Source organism: Fusarium verticillioides, chromosome 3 (assembly GCF_000149555.1).
Source record: "Fusarium verticillioides 7600 chromosome 3, whole genome shotgun sequence".
NCBI classification, from domain to species: Eukaryota; Fungi; Ascomycota; class Sordariomycetes; order Hypocreales; family Nectriaceae; genus Fusarium; species Fusarium verticillioides.
This window is the reverse complement of record NC_031677.1, coordinates 2813284-2834725: the sequence shown is the minus strand read 5'-3', so window position 1 is coordinate 2834725 and position 21442 is coordinate 2813284. Positions and strand designations below refer to the sequence as shown.

The window sequence follows — 21442 nt, the reverse complement described above, 5'->3', positions numbered from 1 at the left end:
AGTTATAGGCCGCTGAGAGCCTTTGTATGAATGGTCGTGCCCTTAATGAGAAGGCCATTGAGGTCTCGCCCTCCTCTAGCCGCGTCCTCGACCGTGCTCAGGACATACTGACTCCTTTCCCTCCTAGCAAGAACCGCCCTAGGCCTGGTGACTGGACCTGTCCATCTTGCGGGTTCTCCAACTTCCAGCGTCGAACTGCTTGCTTCCGATGCTCGTTCCCTGCTGTCGGTGCTGGCCCTTCGAACGATATGGGTAGCGGCAATAACAATTACGGTGGCGGATATGGTTACGGACCCCCTGCTATGATGCCCCCCCCTCCTCACGGTGGCCACCATGGGCCTATGGGTCATGGCGGTGGTCGTATGGGCGGTAGCGGTGTGGTACCTTTCCGTGCTGGTGATTGGAAGTGTGGTAACGAGGTCTGTGGCTACCATAACTTCGCGAAGAACGTATGCTGTCTTCGATGTGGTGCCAGCCGCGCAGGCGCAGCTGTTGTTGCTGATTCTGGATACCCTTCTCCCATGGACAATGCCTCTCAGTACGGTATGAACCAAGGATCCATGGGAGGTGCTCCAGGACCCGGCCCATTCGGCTCTGGTACCTCCTTCGGCGGCTCTGGTGGTGGTTATAACCAACAACACTTTGGAGGCCCGCCCAGCCACTACCTTCCCTCGGGCCTCGGAGGTGGCGCTGCCGCCTATCCTAGCTCGCTGAACACCCACGGCAGTTTTGGATCCGGACCTGCTTCCCATGCGGCTGGCCCTTTCGATAGTCGTGCTGCTGAGGCTGCGTTCCAGTCAGCCACCAATGGGCCTGCATCTGGTGGACCATCAAACAACTTTTATAACAATAACGCCAACAACAACGGTGGCAATACTGAGAACGACCCCTTTGCTTTCCTCTCCAGCGGCATTGGAGGGCTTTCAGTTAGTGGAGGAGATGGCCGCCAGAATGGTGGTTCTGCCCCTCCTAACAAGTCGCCTGCTTAAACAGTAAAAGACTGTTACAGCCCATCCGCTGTGTGTTTCCTGGGTCAACCCTCCATGTATATGGACCCGGGTGATACGTGCCGCTTTGTTTTTTCGCGAATTTTTCTTTGATGATGAACATAGATCATTTGCGACTGCAAACTCTGTGCTATCAGATCTATCAGAGGGAAGGTGGAACGGTGTGTGTATTGGTTTGGCAGGTCTGGTCGGAGTGACGGATAATTGATTATAAGGTGGGATGTGTTACAAAATTTCAAAGGTTGGGAAGACAAAAGTGACTTGCTTACTTTACTGGGACCAGGGCCTCCTTTCTCTGGTGTTGCCGGTTGAGTCCATATGGTACGGACTTTGCTTACTGGGGCCGCTGTCTGTTTTATGTTTTGCAAGACTGGAGACGGCATGTTGCGGCTCTTCTTTCCTTTTGCCATGAGGGCAAAGGAAGATCTGTAGAGCTGTTGTGGTCTCTGAAGGCTTCAGGGGCTGTTGGTGGTATTGCTGGAAAACGGTTACGGGGTTGGGTGCATAGCGAAGGGGAGTGTGTACGGATATTTCTTGGCCTTTGTCTGACTCAGTTATCCCAGTTCACACAAAGTCGGCGGCTCATTACCCGACAAACTAACTGTTTTTCTCTATTGCCTGTCTCTCATATCTACCCTTATCTTCTGGTTTTTGCCGTTGTCACTCATTCTCTCCCATATGAGTCCGACGTTGTCTTTCTGACGTTGCTCAGTTGTCTTGATAATCTCTGCATCTTCCTATCTTCATCTGATTTTTCTTTGGACGCGCAGGAGCTGGGGAGCTGGATGGGGTGGCTAATAGGAACCTAAGCCACGGTATGGAGGAGTCGGGGTGTCAAAATGGATGTTTTGTCCCATGGTCTGGCCGAAGCTGCATCTTTGCTGTTCATAAGAGCTGTCGATGTGGGAGCATGTGGCCAGTCCTACATAGGTACTATCTGGATTCCTTGCAGTTCTACTAGGGACTATGACTTTGTCTACACAATAGGGTTCAGGAACTTGGCTAGGCAAGATCGATTAGGCCGGCTGGCTGTTGGAGGTTGTCGTTTATTTCGTCTACATACTGTATTTCTTCCTCTCATTGAACTACCCTCATATGATCGATAGGTAATTCCTTAGACATCAACTCTCCCTGCTTTTCACATTATGTCTTGCATACTAGATTAATATAGGATGCACAAGAAGTACTTTGACTTATAATCTCTTATCCTTTTTGCTCCGTTGGAGGCCAGCCAATGATGTGTGTGGAAACACAACAAGGTTACGGATCACGAGTAGTACAAGGATTTGCTACACGCCTGCTGTCTGACCAGGGCGATCTTATGCCATGCGTTTTGAAGTTGCACGTATCTTTTGTACCTTTATTCCTCCATAGCCCTATTACCCATTGTTGTTCAAGTCGTTACCGGTGGCCTGGTTCTGGAAACCCATCGTATTGGGTGTGGTGGTGAAAGGGGGTGGACCAGAGCTTCCATTGGTAAACCAGATGTTCCAAGTCCTGGCCACTTCGTAATCGTCGTCATTCACTTCGGGGGTTGAGTTGCTGAAGAGTTCGCTGAGCGTGGTATTCCAGGCCTCAATCTCCTCTCTTTGAACGGGGACGCCCATGTCTTCCACCATCTCAGCGACTTCGTCAGCAGAAATTTCTTGATTCCCTACGCGAATTGCCTCTCCACCAGCTGGTATGTCGTTCATGCTCCCGTCAGGTGATGTGTTTTCGTTACGTGCTGCAGGCATGCGATATCCACGGTTGATCTCGGTATTGATGTCGTATTCGCCGTCGCTCTCGTCGTCAGCGTCGTCGGATTCCCTGTCCCAGTCTAGGTCCTCATGGTCAACTGATGACCAGGCCATAGCACGGAGGTGTTCGTCCAGATCATCGTCCTTAATCTCCTGTTGCTGTTCAGGGGTTAATTCATTCCAGCGTTTCTTGAGAGCGTGCTTGCGCTGCCAATGGTGAGTGTTGTCGGCTCTGTTGAGTTTCTCATCTTCCTCTGAGATGTACATCTCATCTTCAGTCGGGACGAGGTTCTCTCCCGTCTCAAAGTCAATATAGCCCCATATCATCATTTGAGTGACGTGGTCGTCTAGATGTAGTCCACGGGACGCTGCCTCGATCGGCAATATCTCATCAGGGCGCCCAAGATGAAGGACACCTTTCCCCCAGCCTTCCAGGTGACCAAGGCCAACGTCTTGGATAGGAACGCCATAAGCTGAGGGGTATCTTTCTCTCTGAATAAGCCCCCAAACAGTTGTAGGGAGAAGCAAGTCATAGCGAGCCTTGAGTTCCATGCATTCCGACATAGTTCTGTAGTTCTGTCGCATGAGGCATTGCCACAGGGGATATAGCCCTTTTTGGCCCATCATGAGCTGAACCATGTCAATGCTGATGGGGCTGAAAAAGGGGTGTGTAAAGGCCATTGAAAGCTTGATGATGAAGAAATACGCGTTATAGAGGTGAATATTGGTCCAGTGCTTTCTACTCCTCAGAAATAGTTGTCTCTGGCGCGTAGTAGGGATCTCAAGGAGGACCCAGAGTCGGAGAAGGGTGCTGTGCATTGTGCGTGGCATGCGAAAACCCATGCGAGCCATCATTGCGATGATCTCGCGACAGTACCGATCACGGCCGATGACCAACTCAAGGTACTTAAAACCAGGAATCAGTCGAATCTGGCTGGGGTTCGTCTTCGCGGTTTCCCAGCGGCCCTCAAGGAACCGAGCATCATCAGTACTTGAATTGCGGTCCGCTGGATCTTTGATGAGGGCTCTGCCATAGAGCTTCCAGTGGAAGACTTTCCCAGCCTCGGGCGCATTGGTGTCAATCCACATACGAATGCAGGAGAGCATATGTCCCGTAATTGCATTTCGAAATGCAGGACTGGCAATGTACAGGCTCACGATGTCCCTGGGAGAGAGGTGCTTACCAATCTCAATGGCAAGCTCAAGGTTACAGCAGAGAGCCGTGATAAGATCGAGACTGGTGTGCTTGAGACTCAGGGTGAGATGATCAACCTCGTTCTCAATTTCATATGGATTATGCCCTCCAAATAGACCATGGGAGTAAGCTTTCGAGAACCTGACCCTTTTCGCGATGCTTAGTTGGCTGTCAGGCTCCTTGATTTCGATATCAGGGCCCGAATCGATGTTTGTGTCTATGTATTCGTTCCCGTGTTCGTAACAGCCTTCAGGATCGACGCCCATTGCGGCCAGCTCCTCGTTTGTGCGGGATTCGCGAGCTACTGCTTCCTCGAGTCGACGTCGCATGCCATCTGTTAGGAGTTCAAATTGCCACTCTGGATGTGTGAGGAGCTCATCTGGTGACTGGACTTGGTCTTCGCCTTGGTCCTGGGGAGTGGTTTGAGAGTTGACACTGGACTGAGACGTATTACTCGCAGCTGGCTGCATGCTGAAAATATCATGAGGGACATTGTTTGGCGCAGATGGTCCCGCATCTAGTTGAGATGAGTCGGAAGCCATAGAGATTGTGAAGAAGGGATAGACGAAAGCTCAGAGGAGCTGAATGATGTTCACAGATTTGCGGCAGTGTGATTGTAGAGCTGAAGTCGAAAGTCGTATTCGTAGTGCAAAGATATTTGGCTGTGCTTCGTGGGGCATGATTCAAGAAACAATGGCCAGGCAGCTGGCCACTGATGGGCTCGAATATCAGACAACAAACAGTATCTACCTAGGTAGGTAACGAGGTAGTTTACCTAAGTTGCCGTGTGAAGAAGAGTCACCGCGTCAATTACCTACCTACCTGCCTAGGTAGAGAAAAGAAAGGAGCTGCCAGGTGCTGCCAGTGTCAACTGTGCCAAGCGCCCGTGAGAAATTGGCGACACTGCTAAGAGCTGGGGTACTGAAGCACAAAAAGCATTTTATTTGATCCAGGGAGATACGTGAATAATTTGTTTGTTATCTTCTTTACGCCTCAAGCCCCTCTTGAGTGCTTGTACACCTGGCACTAGGATAACTATCTCGCCCCTCGATGCTGGTGGCATCTGTCTCTTGAAGCCAGCGCCTCCAGAGCTGCTGCGTCTCCTCATCCTATGAAGACCGGAACTTCTCCACGAACTTCCACCTCACCTATCGGTCGAGCTCATCGACAGGCAAGTCGCCGTCGTCCTTACCGACAATGGACTCGGCTACCTTCCAGATCTGCAGCAGATTGTCTTCCGCGGCGCTTGCTACAAGCCAAGGCTCGTTGAGATTCCAGCTGAAGTCAGCCAAATGGTTTGTATGACCGCCGTGCATGAAAAGTCTAGACTTGTTAGCTTTTGAATATAATTAAGCCTTGGCAGTTTCTGGACGTACAATTCAGGGGGCCCGTCATCCTGGTCGTCAGGCAATACCTCCTCGCCAACCCGCGAAAGATCCCAAAAGATGATTCTTCGATCATAGCTGGCACTTCCCAGGATACCGGCCTCAGTCGGGTGCCAGGCTAGGGATGTAACAGCATCGTTGTGACCTTCCAAAGTGTGGACCTTCTCCTTGACATTTCTGAGGTCCCAGATGCCGATTGTCTTGTCGGCTGACGCAGTGGCCACGAGCACTTCCGAGTTGGGGTTGAACGCCAGAGCATTGATCGCATCAAGATGGCCGCGCTTAGCAACAACAGCTGCCTTAGCGGTCTCGCTGTGACGTACGTCAACGATTTGGAGGGTCTGATCGTCGGACACGGAACCGATGAAGTTCTTTGAGATTGGATGATACTGAACATCGTTGACGATCTGAGTGTGATGAGTGTACTTGCGAGAAGGATTGAGGATTCTCGAATCACCCTTAAGGGTCTTCAAGTCCCTGAGTACAGTATGTGAGTAGAGCATTCTGAGTACCAGTGTTCAGTACTTACCAAAGACACATTGTGGTATCCTCGCTACCAGACGCTAAACACCCCTCCTCATGAGGATTCCAGTTCAGGCCGAAACCTTCGGCCTTGTGTCCAACAAGCTCAATCTGAGCGTTGACCTTTCCAAGGGAAGTGGGCTGGAGAGGGTGCTTCGTTCGGTCGAAGATAAGAATCTTGCCATCCACACAAAGAGTGGCGATAATGTCAGGATTCTGAGGTTGGTATCGAGCCTTGTTGACTTCTCCGGGGTGCTCGATCTTCTGAACGATCTCGCACTTGATAGCAGCGACATCACCAGGCTTACCGTAGCCACCAATCTCGCCTCGCTCGTCATCATAGTCCTTGGGATTGGGCGTTACAGCCTTTGGAATCTGAACATTGGCAATTTGAAGAAAGTTGGGGCTCTCATCTGAAGTGTGAGTGCCAAGTAGGAGGCGGTGAACTGAGTAATTCTTGCCTTCTGGCTCCTTGACGTCGGGAAACCATTGGACGGTCAGAGTAGGCCAAGTCAAAGCCGTTCTGGAAGATGAAAGTTAGATTAAGAATCCGTGGTAGTGATCAAAGACCTATGACTTGCCCGAGAATCATGTCATACAAGAACGGGCTGTTTTTCTTCCATGTCTTGTACTCTGTTTAGCGTCAGTACGGTTAGTCCATATTCTTGCCATTATATGCTCAATACCTTCATTAATCATGCGCTCGCCCTGGTCATCATCATCCTCGTGAGTCATCTCGACTGCGTTAATGTCAGTAACCATGTCTGTGCAAGTTTGCGGTTACGGGCAAGTTTAGTTGCTTGCTTGTGAAGCGCAAACTCACTGTCCACATCGCGCTCTGCAGATTGAGCAGGTGCCATGATAACTTTTCTTATTTGCCGAGTTGACTATTTTGAGGTTGTTTAGAAGTAGAAAGAAATGTGTAAGATAACGATAAAAGCAAAGTAGGTACCTAGCAATTCGTTGGTGGTAAGAAATTGCGTGCACGGCTGAGGACGATGATTGTAGTTGACCAGGAAGGCTGAAAAGTGCCCCGGGTCGCGTCGCGCGTAAAGTGACAGACAGTACGGAGTACCTAGCAACGGTGAGCCACAGCGAGTGGAAGATCATTGTGGCTACCTACCTTAGGTATACCCCACAACCACCACGGGGATTTGACTCACCCGACAGCGGGGGTAGCAATAAAGGCACCCTCAAGGAGCAAGAAAACACCGAACCTTGATATAGGGTGTCGAAATGAACTCAGTAATGAATCCACTAAATTTAGGCTCAATTTACCTAAATATTTTTATCACTTAGGGTTAAGGTCCTGAGTTTTCTTTCCTTCACTAGGGTACGGCAGTAACTCCAAGCGCCGCACAAAACAGAGGAGTCTATAAGTACTTCAGAAGTAGACCGAGCCCCTCCATCACAGGTCTAGAGCCCCACCATCTCGCCGTAGGTACTGGGTTCCCTCAATGACTCTTGGACTTCACCATAACACGGTTCGGTTCGCCTTCACCTTCACCCTTCTACCTCATAAACCCTCACGGAACTCGACGGTACCCTACGATACGGCACATCTTGCGGAGTGTTGTGCAGTATCACTTGCTGAGGTCTGACCGCGCAGCTATAACACCATTCCGCTCGCAGATTGTTGGGCGCCACGTTGACTTATTCTCCTATCTCGCGATCCTGTTTTTACAGGACTTTCCACGTTTCCCGCCCAGTTTCTTAGGGGTGTTTTCCCAATAAAACATCAAGTTGAATACATTTGACATTTTGTGTGGACTGGAAACTGTCTACGACCCGTCAAAATGGGGTGCGTACCTCTCGTTGCTCCTCATCCCTACCTCCAACAGCTGATTCTTTTCGTCGCAGTGTCCCCAAGTTCTTCAGATGGCTCTCAGAACGATATCCCGCCATTTCTCAACTCATCGCCGAAAATAGGATACCCGAATTCGACTGCCTTTATGTTCGTCGTCCGGTGCCTCCTGCCATCCCTCTACGCATACATGCTGACCGTCGCCTAGCTCGACATGAATGGTATCATACATAACTGTACCCACAAGGATGCGGGTGAGGATGTATCATTCCGCCTCAGCGAGGAGGAAATGTTCATTCGTATATTCAACTACATTGAGCATTTGTTCGGAAAGATCAAGCCCAAACAACTCTTTTTCATGGCTATTGACGGTGTTGCGCCGCGAGCCAAGATGAACCAGCAACGTTCTCGGCGTTTTAGGACTGCCCTCGATGCTGAAAAGGCCCGTGAAAAGGCCATCAAGGAAGGTGTCGAGCTTCCCAAAGAGGAGCCTTTTGACAGTAACTGCATCACCCCCGGTATGTTGAATTTACCAGGAATATCAATGGCAAAATCTGATAAGCGCAGGCACGGAGTTCATGGCAAAATTATCCCAGCAATTGAGGTATTTCGTCAACAAGAAGGTGTCCGAGGACACAGATTGGCAGGGTTGTGAAATTGTGCTATCCGGCCATGAAGTTCCTGGCGAGGGAGAGCACAAGATCATGGAATATATTCGAAATGCTAAAGCCCAGCCAAACTACAACCAGAACGTCAGGCACTGCCTGTATGGTCTTGATGCTGATCTGATCATGCTCGGTCTGCTCAGCCACGACCCTCATTTCTGTCTTCTCCGAGAAGAGGTTACATTCGGACGGGCTTCAAAGACCAAGTCCAAAGAACTCGAGCATCAAAACTTCTATCTGCTTCATCTTTGCATAGTCAGAGAATATTTGGAGATGGAATTTCAAGAGCTTCAAAAGGATGGGGCCCTGAGCTTTCCCTTTAATCTTGAAAGAGTCATTGATGACTTTATTTTGATGGCGTTCTTCGTGGGGAACGATTTCTTGCCCAACTTACCCAGTTTGCACATTAACGAAGGTGCTTTGGCAAAAATGTTTAGAATCTACAAATCTATCCTCCCGAAATGCGATGGATACATCAACGAGAATGGAGTTATCAATATGGAGCGACTACAGCGCCTCCTCGGCGAACTTTCCAAGACCGAAATCGATGCTTTCGAGAACGACGTATCTGATGAAAAGTGGTTCGCGTCAAAACAGATGGAAAAGAAACTTGAAAACAAAAACGCCGAAGCGAAAGCGCCCAAAGGGGGTCAGCTGGTGATCACCTCAGCGCAGCGCGATTTATGGAAACAAAAGATTCGACCCTATATTTCGAAACGCTCCGAACATCCTTTGGACCTCGGTACAAGTCTCAAGGCCGCTGATCGTAAGTTTGTTCAGGACTTGGCCGATTCAATGCACCTCCAGTGGTCCACTAAGGAGGACGATGAGGGGCACCGTCATCTGATTGTATCTTTCCCCCCCAAGGTCAAGGAGAATGCCGACGACGACGACGAGGATGATGATGACGACGAGGAAGGTAATCTAGCTGCCTACCGGGTAATGAAGACGTACGACAAGGCGATGGTGATCGACTTGACTCCCGAAGATGCCCAGAAGCATTACGAGAAGCTCTACCAAGACAAATACCAAGGCTGGAAGACAAAATACTATCTCCAGAAGTTTGAAGAGTGGGCACCTGACAATTACGACAAGGAGCTCACAGCGCTTTGCGAGAACTACGTCCAGGGTCTCCAGTGGGTCTTGTACTACTACTATCAAGGAATTGCATCATGGCCTTGGTTCTACGGGTACCATTATGCACCACTTATTTCCGGTACGTAACATGGCGGTATATGCATTCTTGTAGCTGACAATTTGTAGATGTCGTCAAGGGTGTCGGTGCGGACCTCAACTTCAAAAAAGGCCAACCTTTTTTGCCATACGAACAACTCATGGGTGTGTTACCGGACCGGAGTAAGAAGATCGTCCCTAAGGTTTACCACGACCTGATGACGAATCCTGACTCTCCAATCATTGACTTCTATCCACGAGACTTCGAACTCGACATGAATGGCAAGAAAATGGACTGGGAAGCAGTTGTCAAGATTCCCTTCATCGACGAAAAACGCTTATTGACCGCGATGGCCCCCAAAAACGAGTTGCTGGAACCTGATGAGAAGGCTCGCAACGGGTTTGGGGTTCCTCTGAAGTTCACCTATTCCCCTGAAGTCGATTTTGTGTATCCTTCACCACTACCTGGCGTTTTCCCAGAGATCCAGAACTGTCGCTGTATTGAGAATATCTTCGACCTTCCGGACATGGAGGGACTTGAATACTTGTCAGGCTTGACTAACGGTGCTTTGCTAAGTGTCGATGCACTGGCCGGCTTCCCTTCGCTGCACACTCTTCCGTATACCGCCCAACTCGTTGAAGGGTACGGTGTCAATGTATTCCAGGCTGACAGCAGAAACCCGAGCATCTGTGTCACACTGACTGAAACGGAGAATCGTACCAAGATAGAAACTTGGAAGGCCAAAATAGGCCAACGATGCTTCGTTGGATACCCATTCCTTCAGGAAGCCAAAGTCATCAAGGTGCAAGACGAACTTTTCAGCTACGAAATGGCCGACAATGGTAAAGATATTGTGGCGAAGGACCACAATAACAGGGAGGCTGCCGATTGGGCCAAAGAGGCTGATTATCTGGAGAACTGGCATGCCAAACGCTTGGCAATTACCATCGGACAGGTTGAGTGTTTGGTATATGTCCATATGCTGAAGGGTCTCATTCGTACGGAGGAGGGAGCCCTGATTAAAGAGTATGCTGAGAATCCCAGTCTGAGAAGCACCTATGCTGCGCAGACCATTGTTGACGAAGTCGTTAACGAAGATGAACGCTTCATTGAAAAAGAGGCGTTGCCAATCGATGAAGAATTCCCTCGGGGTACGCGTGCGTTTTTCCTGGGAGAGTACGCATACGGACGCCCCCTTGAAGTTGCTGCCCACGCCAATAACAAGGCTGAGATCGTTGTTTCGATGCTGAAGAATAAGGAACCGGACTTTGCGAAGCAAATTATCCACCAGGCAGAACGCTCCAACCCCTACACCCCTTCTTTTGCTGTTGCCAAGCAGTTGGGAATTCATCCTCTTGTTCTGAGCAAGATTACGTCTTCGTATCAAATTATCAATTCTGCTGGACTTCGACTGAATTTGGGACTGAATTTGAAATTTGAAGGACGAAAACTCAAGGTTCTGGGCTACTCAAGGAAGTCTCACACGGGCTGGGAATTCAGTGGCATGGCAATCAAGTTGATTGCTGACTACATGGTTGCCTTCCCCGATTTCTTTGCGGCCATCCAGAGGGAACCTCAGAAGAGCGAGGTTCTCGAAACCGATCTTTGGAACGACCCCAGTGTTGCTTCACAGAGAGTCAAGGAGATCGTGGCCTGGCTCAAGAAGCAGGAGACCAGCAAATTCGAGCGTGTTCCTTTGGAAGCTGAGCAACTCGACTCCGAGGTTGTTAAGGCCCTGGCTAATGTCGGAGAACAAATTCATGCTGCTTCTCAAGATATTGAAATTAAAAAGCTGCGTAGTGTTCCTCGTTCAGCGCTTCTCAAGCCGTCTGATGCTGAGATGGTGCTCGGCAGTCAGAACTTTGCCCTGGGAGATCGGGTGACTTACGTCTCTGCCGCTGGAAAAGTTCCTATCGCGACCCGTGGAACTGTTGCTGGTATCAGCCGCACAGCTACCGCTCTGCTTTTAGATGTTGTCTGGGACACATCGTTCATGAGTGGCACTACGCTTAACGAGAGAGCTCCGATGTTCCGTGGACAAACTGTGGCATCTTCTTCGGTTCTGAATACCACGAACAAACAAGTAATCTCAACCACAAGCAAGTCACAACAGCGACGACCGGTCTCCGCCGCCCACGGTGGATATGCGAATGTGGGTGTCACACAATATAAGGATGCTCCGGCACCTGGTCCGCTTCGTGGTGGATGGCGCGGAGCCTTGAATGGCTCCAACTCACCTGGGCGCAACTCCCCTGGACGAGGACGAGGCAACGGCGCTCGTGGAGGTGCTCCTAACCTCATGCACAGCACCTTGGTTTACCGGAATGGTCCTCCCGACGGCGCATCTCAAGGCCAGGACGCTAATGGGCACGGAACTCAAGGTAGAGGAGGTCGTGGTCGCGCACGCGGTACCCATCATAGTCCCCCCGGTCCTGAGAGGCACCAAGGGGTCGAGCCCCCGCAAGAACAGAAATATGGCAATGTTCCTCCACCAGCCAGCCTTGACTCACCCCGAGGCAGGGGCCGTGGACGTGGACGTGGTGGAAGAGGGCGAGGCGGAGCCAGCCGCGGACGAGGCAACGGAGGAGCTGCTGCTGATGGAACCCAAGGCTAGATGCCTCGCAGTTCTGATTCATACTTGTACGGGCGATGACTGATGGATTGTTCATGATGCCGTGTTACAGCATGCTGTTAAAACACTTGGATTGTTTAAGACATAGCCAGCGCTGAGATAAAAGTTGTGGATGTGAAAATGTACGATAGATAAAAGCTGGATACTTGTATCACGTAGTCACGAATGCGAACAGATCTTGTCCGGGGGGCCATTCCCGCATAGAGTTACAATTATGGCTTTGTCAAAGACTCGGGGGCCATATTACACCACGAATGCAATTTCAAGAACACAAACGTATTTGTCTATCATTAGTAGCTCTTCTTATGACCATCTTTCTTCTTAGGCTTGAGAGCAGGAAGTTGGAACTTAGGCGACTCTCCCCATTTCAAAGCCCTCCAGTGACCGATATCCCGGGACTGATCCCAAGTTAGAAACCCGACCCACGGCTGAACATTGTAATGGAGCTTGAGCTTCACGTCATCTATCTCGGCGACCTTCCCACTGGGGTGGGTGATCTGATACTTTGGCTTCTGATTTTTGAGGCCGATAAAGCCACTATAATATCTTTAGTTTATGTGTAAATACTTGCGGATGCAGAGAGACTTGCCGTTCAGGATCGATGGACTTGCCCTCAGCGCTACGCTTTAGCTTCTTCATCGCAACAGGTCCAATGTTCTGGAGATGGTCGGCGCTGGGGTTGGTAATGATTTTATCCCAGATAACAGCCTCATTAGTCGAATTGTTGGGGCCAGGCCACTCAGCAGTGACATAGACAAAAACCTGCTTGGTATTCCATGTAAAGAGGCTCCTCAAGTCAGCATCGAGGTTGAATCGAATGATGGCGTATTCCTCCTTCTTAGAGCTGTAGTAGTGTGGTCGGCCCTTTACACTGCAAGACAGAAGATAGTCAGTATATAATGTTCGGTTCTAGAAGGAGAAGACATACACTTGAGCGCTTGTCTTCTGGAATATGCCAGCATCGGGCGCCCGTGGAGCCAAGAGGTCAGACACAGCGATAAAAGCTGCGACCACAAATGCGACAGTGGTAAAGAAACCAAAGGTGTTTTGAATACGTGTGAGAGAATTGTACATGGTGAGCTTTTGATTAGCTGCAGTTGCAGCTTTTGCTCTCGAAGTGTTGTACAAAAAGCAAAGGAGAGCTTGAAGGAGAAACGTTGACAATGTCGCGTCTTGGTGTTCGAGTTGTTGGAGCTACTGGCCACGTTTTGGGACGGACGAGACGTGCAGTCTAAGGTAAGTTAGGTGAACGCTGGAGCTTTGAGATTTCGGCCTTGTGATTGGACCGCTGTGTGTTCTCTGAACTCCACTGTCCAATTGGACTGGATTCAGTAAAGATGATCTCATTGAAGAGGTATCACATAGAAAATCCAATTATTAATCAATGTGGACACGGGAATCCCTCATATTCCAACATCCACACAGGACTTGCAGTGTTTCATGTTGAAATAGTGTAGGTACCCAAATCAATATGTAGAACCTGTTGGACGTGTTCAACCCCCATTAGATTGGATCCTGGGAGGCTAACATTTTGACAGCTCAGTAATCCTACCTTACCAGCTTACCTAAAGTACTTAGGTAAGGTAGGCGTCTACCTAACCTTAGGTACCTACGTAGTCATGGATCACTATCTGGGCTCCAAGTCTCTGCCGAAGCCGCACTAATTGGAGCGTAGCCCCACTGGAAGCCAGCCAAGCCAGTGGAGCGTCTAGTGGTCTCGCTTGGACCGTCCATGCAAACTTGCATTCAGCAACTCAGGGAAGACAATATACTCGATTCAAGAAGTCACCGTTCTTTGCTCATGAAAGTTTGTGCTCTTCGTACTCGACGGCCCTGCATGTAACTCAGGGAGCCTCTTATATCTGCTATACGAACATCTGGCGGCTGCTGATGACCGCCTCATAGCCTGCCGCATCGTGAACTGCCAGGGTGAAAAGCTGGAGGCCCACGCACAGTCTTCGTCAATAGGTGATCAGTGGAGGAAAAAGGCTCGATGGGAGTGCGCATTGCTCTTCTTCTTTCCTTTCAATACTGCTGCGTATTTCGCTGAGCTTCGCTCTAATTCGCTTTAGCCCTCTCGCACGCTATTACTCCACCGCCAACTCTTTCCCGGACTATGGGTAGGCTCCTTGTCTACTCTTCGTGGAATGTTCCTGCTGACACCTTTTGCAGAGCTCCGGGTGAAGAATCGAAGATGAAATCACGGATTGTCAGTCTCTCGCTGCGCTTGCAAAGATACATCCTAGTTACTGATATTCAGAGCAGAGAGCGATCAATGACCAGAAACCACGAAGCTCGATGGGTGGCGGGCAATCTACTCAAGCAAGAAGTTACTCCAGCGAACCCCTATATGATCGACCGAGCAAGCGAGTCAAGCCATCCAGGCCTGAACTATCCAACACGAATTTGTCCCGCTTCTTCCCTCCCCCGAGTTCTATCCACCAGCCGCTAGAAGCAATCGAAGACGAAGAAACGCAAAGCTCGCCGCAAAAGTATCACGATTTGACCCGAGAAGATTCTATGGTCGAAACTATCGATGGCTCAAGCATCATCAGTTTCGGTAGGACTGCAGGAGCTACGAGCAACCAGCAAGAGTACCGCAATGTTCACCGTCACAACAGCGTGAAACGTCCCCGACGGCGGCGCAGACAGGAATCCAAAATATCCTCGTCACCTATCGAAATTGATGATACGAGTGCCGTTGCGCACCGAAACCTTGCTCCTCAAACTTCACACCCCCCTACAAGCCCAGACCAATTAGCTGGGGAAAATGAGGATGGTCCGCCACCCGCCAAAGTCACGTCTGATGTCGTTTCTCATCCAAAGCGGCCAGCAACAGAATATAACCAGAGCGCGCCAAAGCGGTTCAAGGTGCACTCGCACCAGTCTGATGATGAGCTTACGCCTAGAGCTCCCGGGCCCCGTGAGACAGCCAAGAAACCTAGCTTCCCGAAGCTAATTTCACAACCGCGAATCCAACGGGGTGACATACAGTCTACCACATTCAAAGCAACAAAAGCCATGCCGGGGCGCGAAAACCTGGCTAACAAGGCATTACCGTTGAAAGAGGTTCCCTTAGAGGCTGCAGTCTGTGGGAAGTACTCATTCTCTCCAGCAGACAGTATTGAGCCAGTCACCCTTCGACTTGGTCCCCACGCTGCTGAGCCCATGCATGAGAATAGCGGAGATCTCTCCTGGCTTCAAATTTCGCGGTCTTCAATCCAAGATGTCAAACACAGTAACACCAATAGCCCCATTGTCCTCATAGGTCGCTCAGCCAGAGCATCTTTTTCCTGCGGCAAACTCGCACTGAAGTTTCTGACCGATGCAGACGCCTCATTCTTCATCCACTGGTTGCAAGGCTTGCCATGCCTCTCTGAGTGCAGCACGTAAGTGCTTGTCGAAACTTCATGGCTTTCTAGAGATAAACTAACAATTCCCCAGAAGCAAGCTGGATGCAACATTTCATTGCGCAAAGAAAGAGGCCGACGGTTACAGGACAAACTCAGCGAAGGCATCTGGTATATTCTTACCGGATGAAAGTCATAGAGCCCACGGTTTCAGATCCCAGCAGCACCACAGAGATCCTTTCTTAGGTGATCCTGTCTCGCCTGGCCTTCCTGCTTCGAAACAAAAGAAGCTCAGGGATGGGATGCAAAGCATCCTTGAGCCAAACGATGTTGTGCAAATGGAACCACCCGTCACCGATGACGTGTTTACAGGGTTGGCTCGCAACCAAAGGCTCGGGACTCGGCAATCAACCAGGGAATCTCCGCAATCTCAACATGGAAGAACCCCGAAACCATGGACGGCTTGCAATCCTGGTTGGGAGAAAAAATGGCACAGATCTTTGGTGTGGCCTCCAACAGGAAAGAACCGGGCAACAGTCGATAAAGATGATATTCAACGGCTGGATGAAGGCGAATTTCTCAACGACAATATTATCAGCTTTTATCTTCGCTATCTACAAGCCCAGCTTGAGAAAGAGCGACCAGAGGTCCTCAAGAAGGTGTACATTTTTAGTACATTTTTCTTCGAGAAGCTCAGGTCAAATCGCGGCAAGATCAACTATGATGGGGTCAAAGCCTGGACTGCCCGCGTCGAACTGCTGTCATACGAGTTCATTGTTGTTCCCGTTAACGAAAACGCGCACTGGTACCTGGCCATCATATACAATGCACCTCGGCTTCTGCAACAAGAGGTGAAAGCGGAACCAAACATCGAGAAGGAGTCTTGGAATACACAAGATGCAATAATTGTTGAGGATAATGACCCAGTAATGAATCGTGCGGAGAGTCTTCCTGCTGCAACAAAGCCTCCCATTGTGTCTATAGATGTGGAAGTTACCCGCTCAACCAGAAGCCGGGCGATTAATGACAGCAACCATTTTCTAATTGATGACAAGCATACGCCGAGCATAGTGACTCCTGGCAGAACAAGCAAACGACAGTCAACTGGAGGAAACCAGAAGTTCAGCCTTGACGATTCAAAAATCATTACACTCGACTCGCTAGGCTCATCGCATGCACCAACCTGCAGGTGTCTAAAGGACTATCTCTTTGAGGAAGCAAGGCACAAGAAGGGCCTCGAGATCAATAGTGTACCCAGCGGCATGACTGCTCGAGGCATTCCGATGCAAGACAATTTCTGCGACTGTGGTGTGTACGTCCTGGGTTACATGGAAAATTTCCTGAAGGACCCAGATGAGGCTGTTCGAAGACTCCTTCACAAAGAAGACACCGAATGGAAAATCAACGCCCCTGAGATCCGTGCCAAGGTGAGGAATCTTCTCTTCGAATGTCAAGAGAAGCAGCATGAGCGTCTAGAAAAAGAAAAGGAGATAAAGAGACAGCGGAGGGCAACAAGGGGTCCCGTCTCCTCACCACAGATACCTGCCTCTTCACCACAGGTGCCCCGAAGAGAACCAGAGACACCACAAGTTAGCCGTTATCTAACGAACCCGTCAGTAAACGGCGCCAGTGGCTCGCCCATTGAGGCGGATAGACAAACAGGGACCACTTCTTCATATTTTGCAGTCGCTTCTGCCGAGAGGCCAGGCCAGTCCCCAACGTCCAAAAGAATTGATGAGCCATCCCTCGTCCAACCTCTCAGAGAGGACTCGAGCAATGAGTCTAAGGCCTCTAGCTCAGGAGATGTGTATCATTCGGCTCGATCATCGCCTATCAACAGCGTACCACCTGTCCCTCCTGGGTTGACCACAGAAGTCTTGCGCGACGAGCGGCCGCTTAAGCAGCCTTCAACTCCTGAATTCGTACACAAGTTACCTGACTCACCTGATGACATGGCCCCAACAGCCACTTCATCTACTGTGAAGAGGGCTAGTTCGCCGCTGCTCTCTCTAGTAACAAGACAGCATCCCTCGCCAGGATCTCAAGGCAGCCAGCGAGCTGTTCTGCTCGAACAGACTGTTGTGAGAAGCATAGAGGACGACATGTCACCTCCAAGAGGGCCACAATATGACGGAGTTGATCAGTCTATCGACTTGACAGTATAAAATTATTTTCTGTCTTCGTCGGTGATGGCACGACGAGTTTGTCTGTGGGAACAGGGTGTCCGGGGATTTAGCCCTTACAGCTATGTATGGATTAAGATAGTTTCAGGCGCTATAGCATGTTATCACTCCAGGTCCCTAGGTTCCGGCTGCTCGGGGCGCGAAATCGGAAGGGAAAGAGTTGACATAACGAAAGAGAGACATTAGAGGTGTAGAAAGACGATCAAAGTTTATACCCATCACAAAGGCTTTTTCCTATTTAACACCCAACTCCTGAAGCATCATCGGTCCCCAGACCTATTCATCCCCAATATGCATGCTAATGATATATAACATGTGGTGTGAGTTGCAGTCTCCTCCACGTCTATTGAGTGGTTGGTTGTCAAGTATCTATTATGCTTTTTTATTCATCTTGCTCGTCTCCATTCGAGCTCTCATTCGTGCCGTTTACCGCCGGCCGCTGTATCCTTGGAATCTCGAAAATAAAACCTCCATTGCGTCCAGCCTTTGCGGGAGGGTTCCATCTGCCAAGTCGATGTTCGTTTCCGATAGCTACAGCCACGCAAAGGCCATCTTTGCCTCTATCGCCACGCTCAAATATGTCGATATCGTTTACAACACCATGAAGAGGGCCATGAACATTCTCCTCATGTGACGTCTTCTCTCCGTCTTCATGCTTGGCGAGGACCCCACGGAACTCAATCTTGCGCTTATCCTCACTGAGTTGCCAGATTCGGATATGACCATCCCAACTGCCAGTCAGAATAACGTCAGAGTAGGGAATGGTTCGGATAGCGGTGATCCAGCGGGGTGTGGGAGGTGGCACGATCTTGGGGTCTGGGTTCACCTCGGCCGATGCCTCCTCGGGCTCCAGGGGCGGATCGATACCATGTGCAATGGGCTCTATGTACACAGGCTTCTTCTTCTGCACACTCCATAGAGCAAGAGCACCGTTGTCGCTCCCCGTGACAAAGAGATCGTCGTCGATCATGGCCACTCGGTCCATGCTACCTTCGTGAAGGAGGGATCGAGGGTGAACACCCGTAGGACGTGACTTCTTGTCTACAGCACCACCGCGGAAGACAAGCTGTGTCTCCTCAGCGACCTTCCAGAGACGCGCAGTACGGTCTCGTGCGCCAACGCTAACACATCGCTCTTGCGCAAGGGCATCGACATCGAGAATTTCGTCCTGGTGACCAAACAGCGTTTCAACGTAGGCCATTTCATCTAAGCTCCAGACCTTTACCGTGCGATCCTTGGAGCATGAGTAAAGCTGATTCGTTCCTCTCCGGAAGACGAGCCCAGTAACAGCGTCTCTGTGATGTGTGAAAACCTTGATGGGCTTGAGGGCATGGGCGTCGTAGATAATAAGCTTTCGGTCTGCACCACCAGTGGCTACATATTTACCATCGGGAGAGGCTGCAACAGCAAGAATACGGTCTGTATGGCGCTGATAGTTCTTGTCTTTTGACTTTGTCGTATTTCCCTTTAGCCACGCCTCCAGCACAGGCCGCTTCCTCGGAGGTGCTGGGGGCTTTTTTGGCTTCCGCTTGGTTGTCTGCGGGTACTGGTGTTGTGGGAGATCTTGGGTCTTCCATTTCTGTAGATATAGATCCTTCGTTGTGGTGTAGATGTAGGGGGCGCATGTAGCGATGGCAGTGACAGTGTTGGTGTTGCTTCGGAAGAAGGTACGCGAAGCGTCGTCAAATCCTAATTCCGAGGCCAATTGGCGATATACCCGACCTTTGCCCTCTGCTACATCCTCCTGCAGTCGCTCGGCAATCAGATCCCGGTCAATATCGGCAGCATCAAAACCAGTAACGTCCACGCGCTCCTTGATGTTCTCGAGGTATCGCTCTGCTAGCCGCCGTCTTCGCTCAGCTGCAGTCTCGCCCTCCTCCTCATCAGACCCGCTGTCATCCATTTCAACGTCACTCGCGACTGAGGCGCTATCGTGGCTCTCGTCATCGTCAGAATCGCTCCCAGAGATAGACTCGTCGTCTCGCTCGACTCGCTTGTTGGTGGGGCCGGCATTCTTCGAATTTATCTTGCCAGCAGATTTTGAAGGCGCAACTCTTTTCTTTGGTTGTTCTGAAGTCTCAGTACGCTTTCGCTTCTTCTGTGCACCTGGAACCGTAAAAAAGGACGACATTGTGGCAACGTCGTCAACTTGGCTGTCTGTTCACGACCTTTGACCCGCCTCGAAGATAAATTTCTAGACTCAGAAAAAAAAAAAAGATGAGCGACAGTGGATCGCGGAAAATCTAGCTGACACTCGAGCATTCAACTGGCCAGCCATAGCCTAGCAAGTGGGTCTGGTTTTTCCGTTTCAGGCGGTCGAGAGAGGCACAAACGAACCTGGTATGGGAAGCTTCCCGGGCAAGTGTTGACGCGCAGCGCTACAGCCTAAGGAGAGCTTGCTTGCTTGGTTGCTACTACTGGACGTTGAAGAAGGCTGAACAACTACTTGGACCAACTCCTCCACAACAACATATCGGCTTTCCTTCCACTACATTCAAATCATCGTCAACATGTAGGCCCCCCACAAGCTGCGTCTACTGCTCCAGACTTTCCTGACATTGATCAACAGGGAGGTGCTTTTGGGAATCACTGGAAAGGACTTCACTATCATTGCAGCATCCAAGGCTGCGATGCGGGGCGCCACTATCCTCAAGGCATCCGATGACAAGACCAGAGCTCTTAACAAGCATACACTTCTCGCATTCTCTGGAGAGGCCGGCGACACAGGTACTTGAATTAGGTTCACGTTGACAGGCTCCGCGATGACGACAGCTAACGCTCACTCCGCAGTGCAATTTGCCGAATACATTCAACGAAATGCCCAGCTCTACTCGATGCGAAACGAGTCCGATCTTTCTCCGTCTGGCCTGGCTCACTTCGTTCGTGGAGAGCTAGCCACTAGTCTGCGATCTCGAAAGCCCTACAATGTCAACCTCCTCATGGGTGGTGTTGACCCCATCACTGGCAAGCCTTCACTCTACTGGCTCGACTATCTAGCGTCGCTAGCAGATGTTCCTTATGCTGCGCATGGATACGCACAGTACGTTGTTGCGAGGACTTTGTTCTCAGAACAAATTATGTGAATGGACCTGGACTGGTGCTGATTCGTAACATCACAGATACTACTGCCTGTCTATCCTCGATAAGCACCATCACCCCGATATCACACTCCACCAGGGCATCAAGATCCTGACAATGTGCACCGACGAACTGAAGCGCCGATTACCAATCGACTTCAAGGGTATGGTAGTGAAGGCGGTCAAGGCGGATGGGATCGTCGACATAGAGTTTGATGATGACAAGGTTGTCAAGTGTGCTTGAGACCAGCGACAGACTGAAGGAAACATGACTTTGTACTACTAGATCGGTATTAGAGGCTAATACTGGCATCGTGAAGGTTTCCCAGCTTTCGTCCTGACGATTTGTTCAGAAGCCGGGTCAGCGTGAATTGAGGGCCGTTTCGTTACAGCAGAGCTTAGTCTATCTCAGGCCACCGATCTCGGCATGAATGTTACATATCATCGTGTCTCCAGCAACTCTCTGGTGAGTCAGGCATCTCTACTCCTAGCAGTACCTACCTCCCAACACTCGAGGATCAGCCGGAGTGCAATTAGATTGCCTTTGATCTTTCCGCGGCTACAAGTGTCGGTTTTCATAATATCGTGATTAATAATAGGTTGGTGACTTGTATTCTCGTATTGTGTCGTAAAATCTGTATATGCTTTGGAAACAAGGGTCTTGTGCTTTCATGATCGAGGTTTTCGCATCATGGCTGGCTTCGTACAC

At 50.1% G+C, this 21442-nt stretch overlaps 8 protein-coding genes across 16 annotated transcripts in view; 4 read left to right on the top strand and 4 right to left on the bottom strand.

Moving 5' to 3' along the window:
- FVEG_05191 (hypothetical protein) overlaps nt 1–1354 on the top strand; it is a gene marked incomplete at its 5' end in the record, with an annotated part of 3133 nt that extends 1779 nt beyond the window's left edge. The window contains one exon of the mRNA XM_018893292.1: nt 9–1354. Within this exon, the coding sequence (XP_018750131.1) occupies nt 9–989 (981 nt within the window). The 3' untranslated portion in view covers nt 990–1354. The remainder of the gene's footprint in view (nt 1–8) is intronic.
- Nucleotides 1355–2386: 1032 nt separating this feature from the next.
- Nucleotides 2387–4483, bottom strand: FVEG_05190 (hypothetical protein; the record flags this gene model as incomplete). Its single annotated transcript, XM_018893291.1, has 1 exon — nt 2387–4483. The coding sequence occupies one exon, from the start codon at nt 4481–4483 to the stop codon at nt 2387–2389; it is 2097 nt and encodes a 698-aa protein (XP_018750130.1).
- Nucleotides 4484–4859: 376 nt separating this feature from the next.
- Nucleotides 4860–6912, bottom strand: FVEG_05189 (histone acetyltransferase type B subunit 2). 2 transcript variants are annotated; one of them, XM_018893289.1, is made up of 6 exons: nt 6672–6912; nt 6535–6588; nt 6430–6481; nt 5856–6371; nt 5318–5803; nt 4860–5264 (listed from the first exon to the last, which is right to left on the bottom strand). In XM_018893289.1, the coding sequence occupies exons 1-6, from the start codon at nt 6706–6708 to the stop codon at nt 5090–5092; spliced, it is 1320 nt and encodes a 439-aa protein (XP_018750128.1). In that variant the 5' UTR covers nt 6709–6912; the 3' UTR covers nt 4860–5089. The 2 variants fall into 2 exon arrangements, with proteins under 2 accessions (XP_018750128.1, XP_018750129.1); XM_018893290.1 differs by having other exon boundaries at nt 6535–6912.
- A 311-nt stretch (nt 6913–7223) lies between these two features.
- On the top strand, nt 7224–12487 carry FVEG_05188 (alkaline phosphatase D). 2 transcript variants are annotated; one of them, XM_018893287.1, is made up of 5 exons: nt 7224–7649; nt 7709–7802; nt 7861–8170; nt 8220–9533; nt 9581–12487. In XM_018893287.1, exons 1-5 carry the CDS (start codon nt 7645–7647, stop codon nt 12103–12105), a joined length of 4248 nt encoding a protein of 1415 aa, XP_018750126.1. In that variant the 5' UTR covers nt 7224–7644; the 3' UTR covers nt 12106–12487. The 2 variants fall into 2 exon arrangements, with proteins under 2 accessions (XP_018750126.1, XP_018750127.1); XM_018893288.1 differs by lacking the exon at nt 7224–7649 and having other exon boundaries at nt 7670–7802.
- On the bottom strand, nt 12300–13594 carry FVEG_05187 (hypothetical protein). The gene is made up of 3 exons (XM_018893286.1): nt 13052–13594; nt 12713–12994; nt 12300–12660 (listed from the first exon to the last, which is right to left on the bottom strand). The coding sequence occupies exons 1-3, from the start codon at nt 13195–13197 to the stop codon at nt 12414–12416; spliced, it is 675 nt and encodes a 224-aa protein (XP_018750125.1). The 5' UTR covers nt 13198–13594; the 3' UTR covers nt 12300–12413.
- A 191-nt stretch (nt 13595–13785) lies between these two features.
- On the top strand, nt 13786–18109 carry FVEG_15605 (hypothetical protein). 6 transcript variants are annotated; one of them, XM_018904784.1, is made up of 5 exons: nt 13786–14122; nt 14196–14243; nt 14296–14332; nt 14389–15512; nt 15568–18060. In XM_018904784.1, exons 3-5 carry the CDS (start codon nt 14318–14320, stop codon nt 17636–17638), a joined length of 3210 nt encoding a protein of 1069 aa, XP_018750121.1. In that variant the 5' UTR covers nt 13786–14122; nt 14196–14243; nt 14296–14317; the 3' UTR covers nt 17639–18060. The 6 variants fall into 6 exon arrangements, with proteins under 6 accessions (XP_018750121.1, XP_018750120.1, XP_018750123.1 ...); XM_018904786.1 differs by having other exon boundaries at nt 13871–14122; nt 15571–18109; XM_018904783.1 differs by having other exon boundaries at nt 13786–14243.
- Nucleotides 17816–19852, bottom strand: FVEG_05184 (hypothetical protein). Its single transcript, XM_018893285.1, has one exon. The coding sequence runs from the start codon at nt 19785–19787 to the stop codon at nt 18039–18041; it is 1749 nt and encodes a 582-aa protein (XP_018750118.1). The 5' UTR covers nt 19788–19852; the 3' UTR covers nt 17816–18038.
- Nucleotides 19373–21339, top strand: FVEG_05183 (proteasome subunit beta type-2). 2 transcript variants are annotated; one of them, XM_018893283.1, is made up of 4 exons: nt 19373–20168; nt 20226–20383; nt 20447–20696; nt 20776–21339. In XM_018893283.1, coding segments are annotated over exons 1-4 (612 nt in total). In that variant the 5' UTR covers nt 19373–20166; the 3' UTR covers nt 20978–21339. The 2 variants fall into 2 exon arrangements, with proteins under 2 accessions (XP_018750116.1, XP_018750117.1); XM_018893284.1 differs by having other exon boundaries at nt 19373–20383.
- Nucleotides 21340–21442: the final 103 nt, after the last annotated feature.

Excerpts from the sequence above, each read along its gene's own strand:
- FVEG_05189 (XM_018893289.1), bottom strand. The coding sequence starts at position 6,708 with ATGGCACCTGCTCAATCTGCAGAGCGCGATGTGGACA. Across the intron at positions 6,482-6,534 it reads CGAGCGCATGATTAATGAAG|AGTACAAGACATGGAAGAAA; the intron begins GTATTGAGCATA and ends GACGCTAAACAG. Across the intron at positions 5,804-5,855 it reads GATACCACAATGTGTCTTTG|GGACTTGAAGACCCTTAAGG; the intron begins GTAAGTACTGAA and ends TACTGTACTCAG.
- FVEG_05188 (XM_018893287.1), top strand. Across the intron at positions 7,803-7,860 it reads CCGAATTCGACTGCCTTTAT|CTCGACATGAATGGTATCAT; the intron begins GTTCGTCGTCCG and ends ACCGTCGCCTAG. Across the intron at positions 8,171-8,219 it reads CAGTAACTGCATCACCCCCG|GCACGGAGTTCATGGCAAAA; the intron begins GTATGTTGAATT and ends TGATAAGCGCAG.
- FVEG_05187 (XM_018893286.1), bottom strand. The coding sequence starts at position 13,197 with ATGTACAATTCTCTCACACGTATTCAAAACACCTTTGGTTTCTTTACC. Across the intron at positions 12,995-13,051 it reads CAGAAGACAAGCGCTCAAGT|TGTAAAGGGCCGACCACACT; the intron begins GTATGTCTTCTC and ends TCTGTCTTGCAG. Across the intron at positions 12,661-12,712 it reads AAGTCCATCGATCCTGAACG|TGGCTTTATCGGCCTCAAAA; the intron begins GCAAGTCTCTCT and ends AAGATATTATAG.
- FVEG_15605 (XM_018904782.1), top strand. The coding sequence starts at position 14,240 with ATGGGTAGGCTCCTTGTCTACTCTTCGTGGAATGTTCCTGCTGACACC. Across the intron at positions 14,333-14,388 it reads CGAAGATGAAATCACGGATT|AGAGCGATCAATGACCAGAA; the intron begins GTCAGTCTCTCG and ends TATTCAGAGCAG. Across the intron at positions 15,513-15,567 it reads TGCCTCTCTGAGTGCAGCAC|AAGCAAGCTGGATGCAACAT; the intron begins GTAAGTGCTTGT and ends ACAATTCCCCAG.
- FVEG_05184 (XM_018893285.1), bottom strand. The coding sequence starts at position 19,787 with ATGTCGTCCTTTTTTACGGTTCCAGGTGCACAGAAGAAGCGAAAGCGT.
- FVEG_05183 (XM_018893283.1), top strand. Across the intron at positions 20,384-20,446 it reads TGGAGAGGCCGGCGACACAG|TGCAATTTGCCGAATACATT; the intron begins GTACTTGAATTA and ends CTCACTCCGCAG. Across the intron at positions 20,697-20,775 it reads GCTGCGCATGGATACGCACA|ATACTACTGCCTGTCTATCC; the intron begins GTACGTTGTTGC and ends GTAACATCACAG.